The 21,362-nt window shown below is 41.4% G+C and overlaps 1 protein-coding gene across 3 annotated transcripts in view; it reads left to right on the forward strand.

Annotated features, from left to right (window-relative positions):
• The window catches only part of LOC124802849 (sodium-coupled monocarboxylate transporter 1-like), a 235,068-nt gene that overhangs the window by 89,618 nt on the left and 124,088 nt on the right, over window positions 1-21,362 (forward strand). For all 3 annotated transcript variants that reach the window (XM_047263870.1, XM_047263872.1, XM_047263871.1), the window contains 2 exons: window positions 10,079-10,146; window positions 18,611-18,765. In XM_047263870.1, the coding sequence (XP_047119826.1) occupies window positions 10,079-10,146; window positions 18,611-18,765 (223 nt within the window). The remainder of the gene's footprint in view (window positions 1-10,078; window positions 10,147-18,610; window positions 18,766-21,362) is intronic.

Below are 21,362 nucleotides of genomic sequence, written 5' to 3' on the forward strand. Positions count from 1 at the left end.
GAAAAGGTATTACTTTACCTAACCTCTATAATTATTTGTGAAACTTTTAGCTCCCTAATAGTAGCCATTTGGATACTATGATAGAAACTGTGGTATTCTGTCAGCACTGTGCGCAAGTTTACCTAACCACTTGCTCGACAGATCGGGATGAGCTTGAGTTCCGTTATTGTTCATGACGTAGGAAATGCCTGAAGTGTACTGTTCAGTTCAGACGTCAAAAGTCACTGTCCTGGGCTCGTCTATTCTTTCCAGGGAGCTCACATTCATCGTTTTGGTCAGCAATTTTATCAATAAGGACTAATAATAGACGGATTTTATACACTACTCGCCATTAAAATTGCTACACCAAGAAGAAATGCAGATGATAAACGGGTATTCATTGGACAAATACATTATACTAGGACTGACATGTGATTATATTTTCACGCAATTTGGGTGCATAGATCCTGAGAAATCAGTACCCAGAACAACCATCTCTGGCCGTAATAATGGCCTTGATACGCCTGGGCATTGAGTCAAACAGAGCTTGGATGGCGTGTACAGGTACAGCTGCCCATGCAGCTTCAACACGATACCACAGTTCATCAAGAGTAGTTACTGGCGTATTGTGACGAGCCAGTTGCTCGGCCACCATTGACCAGACGTTTTCAATTGGTGAGGCTTGACAATAACGCTTCACGAGGCAACGCCGGTCAACTGCTGTTTGTGTATGAGAAATCGGTTGGAAACTTTCCTCACGTCAGCACGTTGTGGGTGTCGCCACCGGCGCCAACATTTCGTGAATGCTCTGAAAAGCTAATCATTTGCATATCACAGCATCTTCTTCCTGTCGGTTAAATTTCGCGTCTGTAGGACGTCATCTTCGTGGTGTAGCAATTTTAATGGCCCGTAGTGTAAGTACAACCGATAACAGATGTTGACAAATGACAAGTGGTTAAAACTAAGAGCTTGTTCAAAATATGTAAAAACAGTGTAGTTGATATGAACTATTACTAAACAAGTGAAATCCTAATATAATTCGCTGCTACTCCTATAAATATTCAGATCTAACACATTTCCTCATTTCTCATCCCACCTACCACAGTCACTGTCTGACATCAGTGTGTCATTTGACTTGACTTGCTATGATGTGGCTGGGAGCTATGACATTGCATCTATTAACAAGCCCATACCAGGTGAACGCTGTGTTAGTGCTGTGGACCGGATGTGGCTCATCCTACAGCTCTTGCGGAAACCTGTAGACTAGATTTGCTTGACGCTCATTGTAGTGCAGTCTAAATCCTTCTTTGTATTGTTTGTTAAAAATTCTGTTCCGCTACAGATGGTGGTAACTTCAACAAAAGATCGTATTCCAGAGGTTTAAAAACGATTAATTAGCGATGGAGTGGCTTCTGGATAGTGTGGGCCTCTATGGCGTGGTTAAATTGTGTGAAGGGCTGCAGGATGGAGCTGTGAGTTTTTGCATGTGTTGTGTACTGTTATTAAATGATCTCTTAGCTTCCAAGCTGTCAGACTCAGAACTGATGTTCGTTGATGTCGTTCCACTGGTTAAAATGATCCTGAAATGTGATCCATTCTCCTGACTCCTTCACATCTGACTAAGACACTCTTAACATGATAACTGAATGAAGATCGCAGTCACCTGCCAGAACAATAACTACTACCTTATTCCTGTTCTGCGATCTGTGTTGCTGTCTCTGTAATACATTTCACTGACGACCACTCTCCAACTCTTTGAGGTTACCATGTGTTTTGTCAGAACCCCTCTTGGTGCTCGAAATTTATGCGAATGTTGTATCGATTTGGTACCACATATGTCCAGAAACAAATGAATGGCTTTTCTGGAACATGCCTCGCTATAATGTCGCTGTTTGTGTCCAAAAGAAAAGTCAACATACTACTAAGCAGTTGGTCATAATCTTTTGGATCATCTGTATTGCTGCATGTTAATCAACCACGTCTTCAGATTCCTTCTTTGCTTCCAAGGTCATATGGTTATGGTAAAATGTTGTGTTTGTGAGCATCAGTAGTACATTGATGAGAGTTCTGACTCAAAGAACATTTTCGAATAGAGATTCCAGATTGTAAACCTGGAATCTAATTTGGCAGTTTTCCCCAAACAAATTCCACATAAATACAACAAAAACAAAATGACCAACAAAGTTGAGTTATTTAAGAACTTAAAAAATTATAGTAAAGAAAATTATAATTTAATTAAAAGAAAACTACATAAAACTCTAAAATTTATTCAAAATCATTAACATGAATTGCATGACCATGACTTGTTTCTTTACCTCGATAAATAAAATGTTTTATCTAATTTACCATCATTTGTAAAGATTTTAGTTTATTGATCTCAAAAAGTAATTTTATATTTATCATCTAAAAGTGATAAAACTTTATCTCCAAATTTAGTAGGCAAACATTCAGATTTTAGAACAACATAAGATTTGAGATTTTTAAGTTCTGATAATTTAATGAATAGTTCTGAACAACCATTACTATAATTGTCAAGTTCAGTTAAAAAACTGTCGGTGCTAACATTCATGTCCATTTTCATCTGCATGGAAAAAAGTTTAAAGAATCAAAGTGTTTGGAAAACGTTTGGAGAACATTTCAGTTTTTGGAAAACTAAAGTTTTCATTTTTTATCTTCTCTAGTTTTCTGGAAGTATTCAAAAGGAAATGAAAACATGAAGTTAAGGTTCTTTAATTTTTTCTAGTTTTTCATTCATTTATATAATTAGAAGTTTTCAGTTAGCAATCTATGTTATGAATCATAAGTTAATTTCCTTTTTACCATACATAATAACATTTTCAATTGTATCAATTGAAGATATTTTTATTAAAGAAAGCACATAATTTAATTGTTGTTTTTGAGTAGTTAGAAGATTCATTCTTCAAGACATATTAATTACATAAATTGGATAATTTTGAATAAAACTGAATGGACTTACATTTACATCGTTATTTGATTGAGTTATTCTTTTAAAATCTCTAGAGAAGCATAAGTTTGAAGAAGTTATTTGGTGGTTTAAGATTCTATATTTTTTGTGGAAAAACATCATTTCTTCCAGTTTTAAAATATATACTAAAAATTTAACGTGATCAAACAAAGAAGAATCAAGTAATTGTTTATTTTTTCGATTGGTTTTGAAAACAGTGACGATAAAGCAAGGCATATCAAATTTGGCAGAATTATAATAATTAGTAATATTTAGAAATAATTCAAAAGGGATGATCGCTGAAATACTGTGTACTGGATAACCAGTTCCAACAAATTAAAGGTTCCATCCTTGGATCTGTGAAGATATAACATGACAAGTTTGAGGGAGGGCTTACATGAGTTACACTATATACATTACCATTAGTTCAGTACCATATACCTGAATGTAGATTAACATTTATAAACCATTTGGATGTAATGATACATGAGGCAGACCAGCTGATATAAAATCATTGTCACAAAAAATAAAAAGCAACTGCTCTCATGGTCATTCTTTTCTATAAGATATGGAAAAACCAAAGTCACAAAATAAAACTATTTGGTGCATGATTGCTGCTGAACTAAGAACGGTCGGCATCACACTGCTATATTCTGCGCAGGTTTACCTCCTGTGATTCTAGTGGTTTGTAACTGGCCGCTAGATAGCACTGTCCAAACAGTGCACAAACAGCCCCACAGTATAACCACTCATTACTACTACAATTCAACTTTACTATTACTGCTAATCAAATACCCATGCAAAGAACATTTTTGCATACACTTCCTGTACATACTATATATGCTATGCATACTATACATACTGTACATACTATACTTACTATAAAGTACATCACTCACAGAGTAAAAACATCTGAAGCACAGGCATTATCCATATTAGCGCCATACATAACTATATATTATAATTTACCCTTATTCATCTATGGAAGTCAGCAATATACACATAGTACACTGTTCATAACACGACGTAGATACAATGTGATGAGTGATTAAAACCTGTATGCTGGGCTTTACCTGTCTGGGCATCTACATTCAGGTATGTTGTACTGTACTAATAGTAATGTATACAGTGTAACTCATATAAGCCCTCCCTCAAACCTGTCATGATATATATTCACAGATCCGATGATGGCACCTTTAGTATGTTGAAACTGGTTATCCAGTAAACAGTATTTAAGCGATCTTGGCTTTTGAATTATTTCTACAACAGAGTGATCGCCCCACTATGCACTATGTGTTCCCTGCAAAATTAGTAATATGTAGTTCAGAATTTCTTTTTCCTTGTAAACCAGCAAATGCAGTTGTTCGGAATTCGAAAAAAAATTGGAATTTTTGGATTTTTTCCCTTCCTCTTCTAATTCAAGTGAATATTCTGCTTCATGTTTAACAACAGGAACACGAATATCCATACTTTTTACAAAAATTTTACCTTCTTTTGGAAGTGTTGCGTTTCAGTTTCTGTAGTCTGACAAAGAATTGGATCTTCTTGAACTTTTCCCGAGCTATAGTAAAAATTACAGCTACATCACCTTCAAACATAATATCTTTATAATCTTTAAAAAATGGGTACAGAACTTCAATTTGTTTGGTTTTCATTTTTCCATTGTTAAGAATATGTCCTATATTTAATTCACTCAAAAGCGAAGAAGTTAAATGAATAAGAGCAGAAAAAGTAATAAATAGATTATCTATTCTAGATAAAATATTATTTTCTTTTTTATTTATAACATCATGCAATTTTCAAACATAATTATCAATTACTTCAATAATTGATTTTCCAACACATCCAAAATAATCAATTCCATCTGTGTGAATAACATTGGAAGTCATATAAAGTAGTGATGAATCCAACATCAGTATATTAATATAAATTTCGGTTCCCTTGTTAGGAAGATTTAAATTATTTTTTGTTTTCTCATTAACAGGAAATGAGTAAAATTGGTAAATTTTGACTTGGTTCATGAACTATTAAGGGAAAAATTTATTATTCATTTTTAAAATTACTGTTACATTAGCACAATTAAAGTAAATTAATGTATCATTTTCATCAGTTATAGTTATTTCTAAATTTCGAATAGCATCAAAAATTGGAATAATTATAGGGTGATTTGGTTCATAATTTATTGGACCACCAAATTCAGAATTAGGTTTAAATGCAGGAATTAACAATTGTCTGTCAAAGAAGATATCATTAAGTTTTTACAAACATTTCATCAGCCAAATTATAATTTATGAGAATTATTTTTTTATTTAACAAAATTGTAGCCAAATAGTCATATATAGAGTTACATTCCTTAACATATTACATTTTACATTTTTGCATATTCATTCATATATTTCACTTTTTTACTGCACAGTTCTATGTGATATCGTTCAAAGACTTCGTTACACAGTTCGGTCGCACATGTTGTGTTTACATGATGATAATTTTTGTTAATGCAAATTAGATGATGGAAGAGGAGAATAGACAATCTAGTTATGACATGTTGCAGTTCTCGTTTATACTTCATGATCTTCAGTTAATTTGTGGAAGCCTTCGTGTGTGGCATCATATATCGAAGTTTGATGTCTCCGGTAATGAATGTCTCTCTCGCTAGCAGGTACACTAGCCTAGATCATGTTGTCTTTGAGAGACCTAGTGCTCTATTTAGATAAGTCGATTTTACCTTTCCTAGTGTTTCTAAATTTTTCCTGTCAGGTGATCACATGTAACCTCCATCCTGTAGGCCAGGATTGGCAAGATTTCTGCGTTGAATAATTTCACGGCCGTTTCTAGACTCAGTAGTCAGATGTTTTTGATGTCCCATATTACTATTATTGCTTGGGCTGCACGTTCTGTTGTATGTTTTGTAAAGCATTTAGCTGTTGTTTGCTATGTCACCCCTCAGACAAAAAAAAAAAAAAAAAAAAAAAAAAACGAGATGTACCACCAAGGAATTATCCTAATGGGATGGAATGAGGTAAGCGTACAAACAAACAAATGATTACAATTTCAGCAAATTGGATGACTTATTCAAGAGAAATAACATCACAAATTGAGCGCAAGTGTTTCAGAGCACACCGTTCAAAGGCCATTGTTGAACAGGAGATCCACACCACATGTTCCTGTGCTATTCAACGACATCATCAGTTATGATTGCAGTAGGCACAGCATCACTGACTTTTCACCGAGTATCAATAGAAGCACGTCGCATGTCGAGTGAATCTGATTTCTTGTTACGCTAGGTCGATGGTTTGGTCCTTACACGTTGTTATCCATCTGAACAGCTGCACAAAACATGCACCGCGCCACATATGTTGTTGCGGACCACCTGCATTACTTCATGCTTGAAGTCTCCCCCTACGGCGGTGTCATCTTCCAGCAGGGTAACTGTGCGTGCTTCAAGATCAGAATCGTGCAACCGTCGTTTGAGGAGGATTATAGTGAACTCACATGGATGTCTTTGCCAGCAAACGTGCCTGATCTGTATTCATTGGAACACATATCGGTCGCCAGCTGCATGCTCTTAAACCACTATCCCGTAATTTGCGGGAAATCCCGGGACTTATAAAATCCAATCCAGCAGAATCTATGTTGTACTGTGTTTGAAAAGTGGAACAACATACTATTAAACATGCGGTCATAATATTTTGGCTCATTGGTGTACATCAGAGGAATAGGGATTGAAGACATGCACATGTGAGCCAAAATATTATGACCATCTGTTGAATAGCATGTTGAAAACCTTTGGAATGCAATACAGCAGCGATTGTACGTTGTGTGGATTCGAAAAGCTCTTGGTAAAGTTGCAGAGGTATGTAGCACTGCACAGGTCCCGCAGTTCCCGTAAATTATGGGCCACGGTTTGTCGATCTGACGCCGGCGCTCGACAGCACCCCAGATGTATTCCACAAGATTCAGATGAGTAAAATTTGGTAGCCAACACATCCGTGAGATTTGCTATCACGCTCCTCATAACATCGTGGCAACATGTTGGCCTTCTGATACGGGTTATTATCATGCTGGAAGATGCCATCGCCATTGGGGAAGACATCAGGTATGAAAGGATGCAGATGATTAGCAATGATACCTAGTCCACAGCTGCCCTATTGCCCTCGATTACTGCCGCAGGTGCCATGGAAACCCAAGTGAACGCCGCATGCATAGTTGTTAAACTACTGTACACTACGGTAGGGTATCGTAAGTGGAGACTACGGTAGTTTCCCTAGTTGCTCTATCAGTTTAGATCGCATCCACTTTACCTGTACATTAGATGTGGTGGATACCTGTCGAGCGCTACCTCTTTTCGATCCCTTTGTTTATGTATGTGATAGGTGTCTTAATAGATTCCTCTAGAAAACAGATGCAATGAACCATTTAGAAACTGTGTGAGGATGTATAAAGGACCACGTAACGTATGGAACATTTTTGTTCTACATAGTTATCCTGCTGTCTGTTACTTATAAATAAACAATGTCTACAGCAAAACTGAAATTGTTAATGTTTAAATCAGGTTTAATTGGAAAATTGTTGATTTGTAACGTAAAATAGAGGGACGTTGTAGTAAAAATGGAAAAGAAAACAGTACAGATTTTTCATATAGCGCTAGAAAATGCAGTTTCCTCAACAAAAGTTAAAGATAGTATCAAACATCACTTCAATACTTCTTCAGCAATAATTCTATACCTTTTTGTGTTTGTGCATATAGACTGTAGTTGCATCAAACGTAATTGTTTTGGTGACATAAAAACGCTGGAAGTAACGCGAGCACATAATTTTTATTACTTATAAAATGCAATTTATGCTTTGTAAGGAAACTGAATGATTTGCGGTTCTAATTATGTGCAAAACAAAGAAAGACAAAGAGAAGTGGACGGCTCTCAGTTCCCCTCCCAATGTTAGCAATACTGCAAGAAATCCTATCATTCACTGCGTCATTCACGCACTCTGCCGACACGTAGTTTCGGTAGAGCGCAACTGTAGTCCCAACACAGCGTAATACTGCCCCCACCTGCCTGGCATGGCGGGTGCATGTTTCGAGCAGATGTTTGCCTGGATTGCAGATGTTTCGAGCAGATGCTGATACGAAAATCGACGTGGAGGAACAAGAAACGTGATTCATTCTACCAGGCAACACTTATCCACTTTGCTACCACTAAAGATGCAAAAATGCTATTGCAACATTTGCTCTACCAACTCAACAGCTCCCCTTAGTAAAAGAACAAAAAAACAAAACAAAAAAGATGAAGGAGGAAGTGGAGTCATGGATCAGACAATACATATATATACAGACTGTGATTTCGGCATTTATGTTTCGTATTTTCGTGTTTTGTGCGTATACTCGTACATGTATGTGTAAGTACGTGTGTGTGTGTGTGTGTGTGTGTGTGTGCCTCTGTCGTTCGTGGCAACCCATTTTGTTCCTCATGAACAGGTAGATTTTCTCAGCTGCAACTGTTAATGTCAGCAACTAGACACCTAAATGATCTAAATTATTAGTTCGCTCGGAAACTGTTTGATACGGACCTGTATTCACTTACATGATCGATTCCTGTTGGATTTGAAACCAATTGCCTTCAACTCGGGTCTAGTTCCTGTCGTTTAGGATCTTTTCTACGAGCAGCACTCTAACACCACGTTGCATGGTTGCGAATGGTATTCGATTCTCTGTATTGGGATAGAAAGTAAACGTCTGCGGAAAATGAAGTGACCTATCTTTCAGCAATGCTTATCGCTGATGTGTAAGCGGTAGTCAAATGAAAACCGAACAGCTGCCTCAACGGTTCCATGGAGTGGTTCCATTCAAAAGTAATGAACACACGCATTAAAGTATTCCACCGACAGAACAGACAATCAGTTCCTGTTTCGTAGAAGGCGGTCGACCACTGATGGATTAACAACAGCACACCATCTTGCATCTACTCGTCCAAGTGAAACAGACGTCCGCGCATGTCTTTCTTCAGGCCACCAACGACGTGAAAATCACATGGTGGAAAATCCGGCTTGTACGGAGGATGTTCTAGTGTTTCGAACCAAATCGCTTAAGTCTAGCTTTCGTCCTACTGGCGGTGCGGGGTCGCGCGTTATGATGCAACAGGAAGATTCCGTCCAACAACATTCCCGGGCGTTTTGACTGTATGGCACGTCGCAGTTTCTGAAAAATGACTTCATAGGGCTGCGCATTGATTGAGGAACTCCAGTCAAAGGAGGAGGTCATCATGACCTTAGCGGAACGTTTGTGAACAGCTTAGCCATCCGGTGTGGCCGAGCGGTTCTAGGCGCTTCAGTCTGGAACCGCGCGACCGCTACGGTCGGAGGTTCGAATCCTGCCTTGGGCATGGATGTGTGTGATGTCCTTAGGTTAGTTACGTTTAAGTAATTCTAAGTTCTAGGGGACTGATGACCTCAGATGCTAAGTCCCATAGTGCTCAGAGCCATTCGAACCATATTGTGAACAGCTTTGGATCTCTTTGGTGGAGAGACATGGGACGATCCCGCTGCTGACTTTGCCATTTGCCCTCAGACTGTCGGAATGCTGTCGGGCGGAATCATTCTATTGTACGATAACACCCGCTCCCACACCGCCAATCTGACGAAGGCAACATTTCAGCAATTTGGTTGGGAAACACTGCAACATCCTCCACACAGCCCAGGTCTGTCACCGTGTGATTTTCACATTTTTGGCGACCCCAAGAAAGACATGTGTGGACGTCGGTTTCAGTCGGTGTGGATCCTTCAGTGGCCTACCGCTTTCTACGAAACAGGAGTTGATAGTCTCCTCTGCCAGTGGGATACACGTTTTAAGACGGGTGGTGACCATTCCATTGTCCCGTCGTGGCTGGTGTTCGGTTTTTATTTCACCGCCTCTCATAAGCTAGCATTTCAGTAGTTATTGCCGGTCAAATTATTTGCCTCAAATCGACTTTCACATATTAATGATCAGAATTGAACTATTTTTATGTAGCACAATATTTTCTATTTTAAGACCGATCCTGTACGAGATACAGCAAGAATGAACATGTGTAGGGTATGTTATATTAATTATACTGTGTGTCACACAGAAGTAAATGTCAGTTTTCATATTTCATGTTGCAGTTACTGGTGTGAACATGCACATCGTGTCCTCTGTGGTCTGCCTCGTGTGCATCTTCTACACGTGTGTGGTGAGTATCAGATGGTAATAATTATATTGGATGGTATGGAGAAAACCTAGTCCTATGTTGTAGCACCGTGACACATACTGGGTCAGCATAACCGGAACATATTGCTGCGAACGGCAGGGACCGAGTTATAGTTCCGATCCGTCTCTTAGTGTTAGACACACGAACTCACCGTAGTCCACATTCTGTAAACACTTTCTTACTCCCTTTATTCCGAGGGTAGGGCTAATAATTTGTCTGGTGAGTGTATATTGACAGAGGTTCTAATGATAAGCGTACTATTGACGTAGTATGCTACGTAGAGGGTGTAAATAGAAATAGCCTAGAAAATGGAAATTCGCGTTCAGGTCATTCACAAAAAGTTTTTCTAATGCTACTTTAGAGGTAATAAAGTCAATTTATTGATTTTGGTGAACTGTAAAAACTAAAAATGTCAATTAGTCTTTCAGCAATGTTATTTTGTCATTACATCCAAAACCGTTTTTGCTGGATATCAGGCACTCACGTCTGTGGTAAATGATGCTATCAGTACTTTAGTGATGTAAATAAATAAAAAATATAAATTCTGGGTCGGCCGGTCTGGCCAAGCGATTCTAGGCGCTATAGTCTGGAACCGCGCGACCGCTACGGTCGCAGTTTCGAATCCTGCCTCGGGCATGGATGTGTGTGATGTCCTTAGGTTAGTTAGGTTTAAGTAGTTCTAAGTTCTAGGGGACTGATGACCTCAGAAGTAAAGTCCCATAGTGCTTAGAGCCATTTGAACCATAAATTCTGGGAACATTAGAAGTAAAGATCTTGAGGATTGGGAAAATCAGAGTATACCACAAGCAGAGATAAAGAAACTAAATATCGGACCAAGGAGGAAAGATCTCTGAATATATGTATGTTAAATCTGGACAGCGTAGAAGATAATAATTACTAAAATGATGGGTCGTTCATTTTAGCTGTTTCTGGTAGTTGCAACTAAGTTTTATAGAAACCTGTTGATCTAGAATAACAAATATATTTGGTACAGCTCCAGTCTAAGAAACCAAAACATATAAATAAAGTAAAAATTAAGCATTGTTTTAAAAACTAATATTTCATTTCCTATAACGTACATCTTAACAAAATAGACTAGTAAAAGTAATTAAATTGGCTGTCCACTGTCTAGAGCATCTACCTTTAACAGTTTCTGAAATAACTGATCACGAATTTTAGTTCTGCAAACTGCCTACATAGGCCATAGCGGAGACCTGGATTTAAGGCGGTTAGTGCATATCAGATTCACTCAAGAATATTGTTCAGACTTACCATCGTTTAATCACCGCATAAATTCTCATGTGGCTGGCATAGGAATAAGCATTCTTGAAATTAAAAAATAACTGAACCAAGGCGAGAACAATAAATGCTCTAAGTCCTGATGGGATTCCAGACCGGTTTCACTAAAATAGTACTCTGCGGCATTTTCCCCTTTCTTAGCTCAGATTTGCGGTGAAACTCTTACAATCAGAACATGTTACAAGCAACTGGAAAATGGAAATGAGCGTTTGGCGTCATTGGCCGGGAGGCCCCTCACGCTACAGGTCCGGCCGCAGGTCTCATTACATTCGAAGCCACATGTGGCGGTCGCCGCGCGGAAAGAGGGTGAAATGATGATGAAGACAACACCCAGTCCCTGAGCGGAGAAAATCCCCGACCCAGCCGGTCATCGAACCCGGGACCCTTAGGACGGCAGTCCGTCACCTGACCATACAGCTATCGGGGCGGACCAAACAAGTGGAAAAAATAATGGAATGCTTCTGCGTATAAGAAGCAAGTAGGAAAGCATTACTTGTGCGAAACACATAGTCCCGTTTCCGCACACGATGTTCTGAGAACCATGAGCACAGGACCAACAGGCACATTCCATATTTCTGGGGTCCCAGAACGCTTTAAACTCATTACGACTCTGTACTGTGTTATGAATAGTCCTTACATACGGAACAGGTTCTCATAAGGAATCCCTTGAGTGAAAGGTCGTAAAAGGCCAGTGGTGTTTACGACATTCCACGCCCCACGTATTGTCTACCATGCAGCCACAATACTGGCTACGAATCACAACAGGAGAGGGAAGTGGGGGTATCCAATGGCGAGCAAAACATGAGGCTACGGAGCATGAACTGCATAGCCGGTCGATGTGGCCGAGCGGTTCTAGGCGCTTCAGTCTGGAACCGCGCGAACGCATGGATTGTGTGATGTCCTTAGGTTAGTTAGGTTTAAGTAGTTCTAGGGGACTGATGACCTCAGATGTTAAGTCTCATAGTGCTCAGAGCCATTTGAACCATTTGAACTGCATAGTCGATGAGTACCTCACAGAAACGCTTCAGAGCTAGTGGTGTTGATACAAAGCTGAGCAATCGCGTCTGTGAACAAAGTAAACATTGCATTGTATCTACAATAACATGCCGGAGTTGAGGTTTCGTCAGGAAGGAACCCAAGGAATTTCATGCAAAGAGTAAGAAGTGGCAGTTGAAATACTAGCTATTCTGCAAGATGAGACAATCGAATGTGTGGCGACGTGTGCAGACAACGTATATTAGTACAATGATGACGATACGTGCTTAACAAATGAAAGTGGTACTGATGCAGGTATCTAGCCATGTAGCTCACCGTCCTTGTCGGACTGGGAGCCTCAAATCCCGTCTCCAGTTAAACATACTAGAGGACAATCGTCGTCCAAGGAGCAGGTACTAAACATAGTCGCATACACGGAAGATCGTCCGCAGGGTAGTGAAATAATACTTAGGAACAGATTTCGAATAAGTCTGCAGTAATATGACCATGCAGCGCACAAGTAAAACTACGGATATACAAGGGAGGAAAAGGAGCACTTGTTACAAAAACTGGTGTTTGCATAGTTCAAGGATGCTCCATACAATTTAGAGCATGTGCGTGATATTGATCTACTACGTTATGCACATCAAATTGAGTGCGACATAGATTACAGTGATTTGAAGGGAAGCAGTGGAAGGTTGCATAACTTCAAACAGTGCTACACAATTGGAAGACGCAAGACAACGAAACTTCAAATAAAGCATTAAGTTGACGATGCACAGCAAAGTGTGGAATCGGTCCGAAAATTTGTAGATGAGATAAACAAACCTGTCCCATCGTTTAGTAAGGAATTTGTGTTTAACTCCGACAAATAGGGATATGAAGAGCGAATGCACATGAAAGGAATCCTAGAAACTAAAGATACCAAGAGAGTTGTATCAAGACAGACCAACATCAATGCCTTAACGCATTTGTATACAATTATGCCGACTGTTAATTTGGACGGTAAATTGGCCGGAAAGTTATTTCCTGTGCTGCGAGAAGTTGGAGGTGCTCTTCCCACTACGATTCTTTTTCGTGTGCATGATCTCGCAAGTGCAGTAAGCAAGAGTGGGGAAACGGGTGTAAGAGAACTACAACTCTGGCGTGAGCACTGTCCTTGGTCAATAGCATGTCAAAATAACTTGCTTTTGCTTGATTACTGGCTTGCGTATCAAAATGATACTTGTTTATAGCAAACTGTCCCTCTTGAAAAGTGTGTGACATTGCAGTTCATATCAACTGAAACCAATGGACAAATTCAGTCTCTTGATGTTCGTTTCTCTTGTCGCACATTTTATCGCACTATCTGCAGCTACACCTTGAGGGATAGCCAGTTTCACGATAATCTCTGCGACAGACTGTTTCTTATTCAGTTGCGTACCATCACATTCCGTCAGTTCTTATCCTCCCGTTTTCAAATATGATTCTATACGTATTCCTTAAGAACGAATACCTAGCTGAACGTCCTGCACGGTTTGAAGCTCACAAGGAATTCGCTTTCAATCTTGATGGTGCGAACCTTTGTCATCACTGTTTCGTTCCATTTTTCATTCGGCGTTAATGATCTGTTTTGAACATTTCTTAAATGTCGGCGATGTCCATATTATGAAGTGTAATACATAATTACATCGCTTAGAAGGCTGCTCACTGCACCTCCGCACTCTCATTTTCTGTCACCCTCCTGATGCACATGGTGTGTCATTAGCAACTAATATCCTTCCTGTCATACACTACTGGCCATTAAAATTACTACACCACGAAGATGACGTGCTACAGACGCGAAATTTAACCGACAGGAAAGAGAAGCTGTGATATGCATATGATTAGCTTTTCAGAGCATTCATACAACGTTGACACCGGTGGCGACACCTACAACGTGCTGACGTGAGGAAAGTTTCCAACCGATTTCTCATACACAAACAACAGTTGACCGGCGTTGCCTGGTGAAATGTTGTTGTGATGCCTCGTGTAAGGAGCAGAGATGCGTACCATGACGTTTCCGACTTTGATAAAGGTCGGATTGTAGCCTATCGCGATTGCGGTTTACCGTATCGCGACATTGCTGCTCGCGTTGGTCGAGACCCAATGACTGTTAGTAGAATATGGAATCGGTGGGTTCAGGAGGGTAATACGGAACGCCGTGCTGGATCCCAACGGCCTCGTATCACTAGCAGTCGAGATGACAGGCATCTTATCCGCATGGCTGGAACGGATCGTGCAGCCACGTCTCGATCCCTGAGTCAACAGATAGGGACGTTTGCAAGACGAAAACCATCTGCACGAACAGTTCGACGACGTTTGCAGCAGCATGGACTATCAGCTCGGAGACCATGGCTGCGGTTACCCTTGACGCTGCATCACAGACAGGACCGCCTGCGATGGTGTACTCAACGACGAACCTGGGTGCACGAATGGCAAAACGTCATTTTTTCAGATGAATCCGGGTTCTGTTTACAGCATCATGATGGTCGCATCCGTGTTTGGCGACATCGCGGTTAACGCACATTGGAAGCGTGTATTCGTCATCGCCATACTGGTGTATCACCCGGTGTGATGGTATGAGTTGCCATTGGTTACACGTCTCGGTCACCTCTTGTTCGCACTGACGGCATCTTGCACAGTGGACGTTAGATTTCAGATGTGTTACGACCCGTGGCTCTTCCCCTCATTCGATCCATGCGAAACCCTACATTTCAGCAGGATAATGCACGACCGCATGTTGGAGATCCTGTATGGGCCTTTCTGGATACAGAAAATGTTCAACTGCTGCCCTGGCCAGCACATTCTCCAGATCTCTCATCAACTGAAAACGTCTGGTCAATGGTGGCCGAGCAACTGGCTCGCCACAATACGCCAGTCACTACTCTTGATGAACTGTGGTATCGTGTTGAAGCTGCAGGGGCAGCTGTACCTGTACACGCCATCCAAGCTCTGTTTGACTCAATGCCCAGGCGTATCAAGACCGTTATTACGACAAGAGGTGGTTGTTCTGGGTACTGATTTCTCAGGATCTATGCGCCCAAATTGCGTGAAAATATAATCACGTTCATTTCTAGTATAATATATTTGTCCAATGAATACCCGTTCATCATATGCATTTCTTCTTAGTGTAGCAATTTTAATGGCCAGTAGTGTAATTGTTGACATAACACATTAATATGAGCCTTACTAAAGATTGATGTCAACGGCCTTGCAGCAGTGGTACACTGATTCCCGTCAGATTACCAGAGTTAAGCGCTGTCGGGCTGTGCTAGCACTTGGATGGGCGAGCGCTGTTGGCAATCGGGGTGCACTCAGCCCTTGTGGGGCAAACTGAGGAGCTACTTGACTGTGAAGTAGCGGCTCCGGTCTCAGAAATTCAAATACTGCCGGGAGAGCAGTGTGCTGACCACATGCCCCTCCATATCCGCATCCAGTGACACCTATGGGCTGAGGATGATACGGCGGCTGGTCGGTACCGTTGGGCTTTCATGGCCTATTCGGAAGGAATTTATTCAGAAATTTGAGTTGCTCGAAGACTTTTTCAGTAAGAAATACAGGTATTTTGTCCTAGACGATGAGTTTTCCTCAGAGACGGTGGTATCTGTAGGGTGTCAGGGAAGTGTGATAAGACCGCTCCCCCTGCACCACGTGCACAAGCATTGTGTAGGATAGTGTGGACAGCTATTTGAGGCCATTTATTCATGGTGCTGTTGTGTACTGCAACGTTACATCGTTGCGTGACCGTAGATGATGAGGATAACTTGGTATTCTTATATTGCGTGGTGAATGACAACTAACTCTAAATGTAGAAGAGTGTAAGGTCGTGTGGACTGGCAGCAGAAGAATTCCTGTACGTGTTCGATTGCAGTATTAGTTGTATGCTGACGGGCACAGTCACATCGATTAACCATCAAATCGTAACGTCACGAAAGGACATGTAATGGAACGAGCCCTTAAGATTAGTTACAGAGAACGCGAATGGCAGATGCAATTTATGGGGAAAGATCTGGGAAACTGTAAACAACACACGTCGGAGATCATGCACAGAAAACTCGTGTGAGCCATTCTTGAGTACTGCAGGAGTTTTTGGCATCCCCAGGAGGTCAGAGTTGTTACTGGTCGGCTCCATCTGGAAGGAAGTGTAAAGTAAATGCTCCATGATGTCGTCTTCAGAAGAAGACGATCATTCGAAAAATGTTATTGACGAAGATTTTAGAAGCGGCACTCGCCACAGAATACTTAAAGGTTCTGATGCCTCCAAAGTTAATCTGTAAGAACGAAATAAGCGGAATTATGGTTCGTAAATTGGTATTCAAGTAATCATTCCCGCTCACTCCATTGTGGAATCGACCAGGATGGAAAATGACTAGTAGCGGTCTTAAGTGTCCTGTGTTACACACTGTGCATTTGCTTGTGGAATAAGTAGATTCACATGTACAGGGGTTGCAAAAAAAGAAATATGAAAACACCGCAAGAAATGCGTGATTTAAGGTAAATGCAGATGATAGCCAAGCCTCCAGGTTGCGTTGTTGTATTTTACAACGAACAGCACCTGTGCAACACCCTCAGCACGACATAAGCGTGAAACGTGGTCAGAACAACGTTCTGTGTAGGTGCGAGTGCTTTTATTCGCAACTAAGTGAACTTAAACGTGAGTGCATCGTTGGTTCTCATGTGGTGGGTGCTTCTATAACAAAGGGAGCCGAGCTGTTTGGTGTTCCAAGCAGTACCCTCTCGAATATTTAACCACATACAGGGAAAGAAGAAAAACATCATCCGCTAAGTCTCAACGCGGACAGAAATGTGTGATGAATGACCGTGACTGACGGTGATTGAAGAGGATTGCGAGGAAAAATATGATAAAGAGAACTGAAAAAGTCAGTGCACAAGTGAAAGTAGCACTCGCGACCTTGCCAGCACCTAAACAACATAAAGGGAACCCTGTAAGCACGGAACTGCAGCACGAGATGGAATTCCAAAACCACTCATCAGTTGGCTCTAATGGCTCTGAGCACTACGGGACTTAACATCTATGGTCATCAGTCCCCTAGAACGTAGAACTATTTAAACCTAACTAACCTAAGGACATCACACACATCCATGCCCGAGGCAGGATTCGAACCTGCGACCGTCGAAGCCACGTGGTTCCGGACTTAAGCGCCTAGAACCGCACGGCCACACCGGCCGGCCCACTCATCAGTGATGCAAATGCTAGTGACAGGGAAATGTTATGCCGCAGCCATAAAACCTGGACTGTGGAGCGATGAAAGAAAGTCATTTGGTCGGATGAACCTTGCTTCGATCTGTTTCCAACGTCTGGTCGAGTTTATATCCCAAGAGTGATACCTGGGGGGCGGGGGGGGGGAGGGAGGTAGATTGGTGGTGATTACGGCAGCCGTATCGAGGTATTACATGGGCTGCATTACATTACTGCCATGGATTATGCTACCAGTCTGACTGACCAGGTCCATCCCACGGTACAATGTTTATTCCCCAATAATGATGTTGTGTTCCAAGAACACAGGGCCCCTGTCCACACACATCACATCGTCCAGGACAGGCTTTGTGACCACGAGGACGATTTGTCACCCCTCCCCTGGACACGATGGTCACCAGATGTTAATGAACCTTTGTGGTCTACTTTGGAAAATTTAAATTTGTGTGAAATCCTATGGGACTTAACTGCTAAGGTCATCAGTCCCTAAGCTTACACACTACTTAACCTAAACTATCCTAAGGACAAACACACACATCCATGCCCGAGGGAGGACTCGAACCTCCGCCGGGACCAGCCGTACAGTCCACGACTGCAGCGACAAAGATCCTCGGCTAATCCCACGCGGCTACTTTGGAGAGAAGGAGGCATGATCGCTATCTGCCTCAGCATCGTTACCTGAACTCGTCACTATTTTTCAGGAAGAATGGTATAAGAGACCCTTGAGAACCGTACAGGACCTCTATTTATCCCGTCCGAGACGAATAGAATGGCTTTAAATGCCAACGGTTTTCCTACACTGTATTAGACATAGTAATGTATTGCGTTTTTGGAGTTTCCATATTTTTGTCCAGCCCCTGTAGATGTAGAAGTACATGTAGATATGAGATCCAGTATATGGTATATGGTACACAAGGTGGTACGGCATTGCAGGGAGGTCTGAGGGCGGTGGTGTGGACGGACGCGGTGCAGACGCTGGTCATGTTCGGCGGGGTGGTGCTGGTGGTCGTCAAGGGCACGCTCGACGTCGGCGGCTTTGGCGTCGTCTGGAGCCGAAACGTGGACTCTGGCCGCATCGAGCCGCCGCTGTGAGTACGTCGACTCCTCTGCCCCACCACGTCTAGTGAACACGACACATATCGCTACCACACTGCCCACACAGTACGCTCTACATTTAGAAGTCTCATATTGCAGATTCCATATTGATTCAATCATGGTTCATTTACTGAGCTTGAATAAACTAAAATGAATGTCTACTTATATTGACACTCTTAGCACTGACACAACATATCCAATGTACGTGATAAAAGTAAATAACACACTGACTGCCTGCATGATGTTTCTCGTTTATTGTTGTTAATTCCGTTGTGCCACAGTTATGTTTGTACAGTCTTAGACTTAAAAACTGGCCGCCGGCCGGCCGCCACAGAGACTAAGTCCGAGTCGTTCACTTAAGGTGGCCAATAAAACTGACCGCCCCTGACAACTAAGTCCGGCCATCTGCACAATCTGGCAACACTGTAAGATGGGGAAGTGACAAGAGGAAGTGTTGTCTACTTCCGAGGTGTTGTCGGATTGTGTGAGCCCGTGGTCTAGTGGAGCCGGCACGGTAGCTCAGCGTGTTCGGTCAGAGAGCCGATTGGCCTCTGTAATAAAAAACTGAGTGGAAGTATCAACCACCAAACTTGAACAGGATGTCTTGCGACGTCAGCAACGACCGAACACAACGATCAATAACGAACAAAATGCAAAAAAAAAGTGGAAACCGTCGTCCATTCTAAACTTATGGTCGCCTGTTCGCGTCCAACTCTATTTTTTTTTTTTTTTTTTTTTTTTTTTTTTTACGTTTCGGCCCTCACCTAAAGTTATGAGTCTGATCGAACATAATTCGCTTCACATTCTACCCACCGGTAACAACAAGAACTTCTACAAACAATTCCGCAGGACAGCTCATGGCTCCGACGTGATCAGAACAGCTTACACTCGAGCGTTTCCTCGCTGTGCAACGGCTACCGGCCACCGGCCAGACACCACCCGCCGCCTGAAATCCGGCGCCGTTCAAGTGAACGCGGCGCGATGCTGTCAGCGTATGTGTCAACTGTCATTTTCGAATTTGAAGCTCTAGTTATCATCTTACAGTTAAGCATTGGATTTTGCATACCTGAAAATCATGAACTACGGTTAAGCATTGTAAAATTGAGTCGCAAGTGGAAAAAGGTGTATTATCTGCAACACAATATATACTTTTGGTATAACAGAGGGGTGAATGCAGAGGAGACAGCTAGCAAGATTTGACTGTGTGTGGAGCGAGTGCTTTTGGGAAAAATACGCCAAAAAAGATATTCTTGTTTCAACAAAGATCGTTCTGGCATGAATGATTTTCCACATTAAGGAAGTCTCGACTACTGATATATGTGATGGTTTACCACTTAACCATGATGCGACATTTGCATTCAACAGGAAAAGTTCAGAAGTCCGGTGTAGGAGTACTGCCTGCTCTAATTCGAAACAAAAATCACCGGAGTGACTATTACTGAACGTCATCAGGTCGCTCATTGAGCATTCCTATGCAGTACTGTTACTGGTAACGAGTTATGATGCCTTTACCGTTAACTTTCTAAGCAGAAATGAAAGGCTGAGCCCCACCAAAAGACAAACTCGAGCAAAGGGTAGTGTGAACATAATAGTTTACATCTGATGGCACCAAAAATGTGTTTTGGGCTACTAATTCTGCTCCAAGAAGTGTGTGCATCACAGCAGGAATTTGTTGCCAACAACTGAGACACCTTTTGGTCGCAGTGTATGAAAATCGACCGACAAAACTACATCACCTGTCCTACTGTACGATAAGGCACTATGTTGATTTGAGAAACAAAACTATGCAGGAGATTGATAGGAAAGTCGTCTTTCAAGCACTTGTATTAATAGGGAAGTCATCTCTCAAGCAGTTGTCCCTCTCGTCATATACTCGTAGAATTTTACGTTTCCCGCTCTTGATCGATCAACCGTCAAGAGAATTCATTTCTAGACGAAAATACTCTTCAAACCACACTGGTTTAATAACATCGTTGGAAGCAGTAGGTTTCCACGGGCGTGGAATTTGTAAACTACTTTAGCATTGTCAGATTGTTTTAGATATCGAGAAAGAAAATTCTGCTGCTGATTAATTTCTCTTTGATGATTACTGTTGCGTTCAGTGAACTAATGGAAAACGCAATTAAAATATTCACTGTACTAACAAAAATTTAATTCACCTCACTGCAGAAACATCACGACGGCAGTCTATCATAATAAAGCATCAAGTATCTGTAAGACGATTGCGCCTATTTTAACACTAATTAGTAGGATATTACCGACTTTTGACTTCAAAAAGGTCTGTATTTACTTCATTTTCTGTACCATTCGCAAGTATTATGAAAATGTGGTAGTTCATAGATAAAATTATGTATTCACAACAAAAAATATGTCGGCTGAAAACAAAAGTGGCATTATGAAGTTTGCAGTACCATAAGGTTTTCTCTCTGACACTAAGAGGTACTAAAAGTAGCAAGACGAATTTTGCTCGAGCGTTGTCTTACAATTCCCTTATTGAGTTTGTATCTGCCTGCTTGTAGCTCTGCTACAAAAGAATTAAAAATCTGGCTTCCAAGCGAGTCTCGAAAGGCGAACGGAAGCAGCTTGCACC

The sequence above is a fragment of the Schistocerca piceifrons genome, chromosome 6 (genome assembly GCF_021461385.2).
Source record: "Schistocerca piceifrons isolate TAMUIC-IGC-003096 chromosome 6, iqSchPice1.1, whole genome shotgun sequence".
NCBI classification, from domain to species: domain Eukaryota; kingdom Metazoa; phylum Arthropoda; class Insecta; order Orthoptera; family Acrididae; genus Schistocerca; species Schistocerca piceifrons.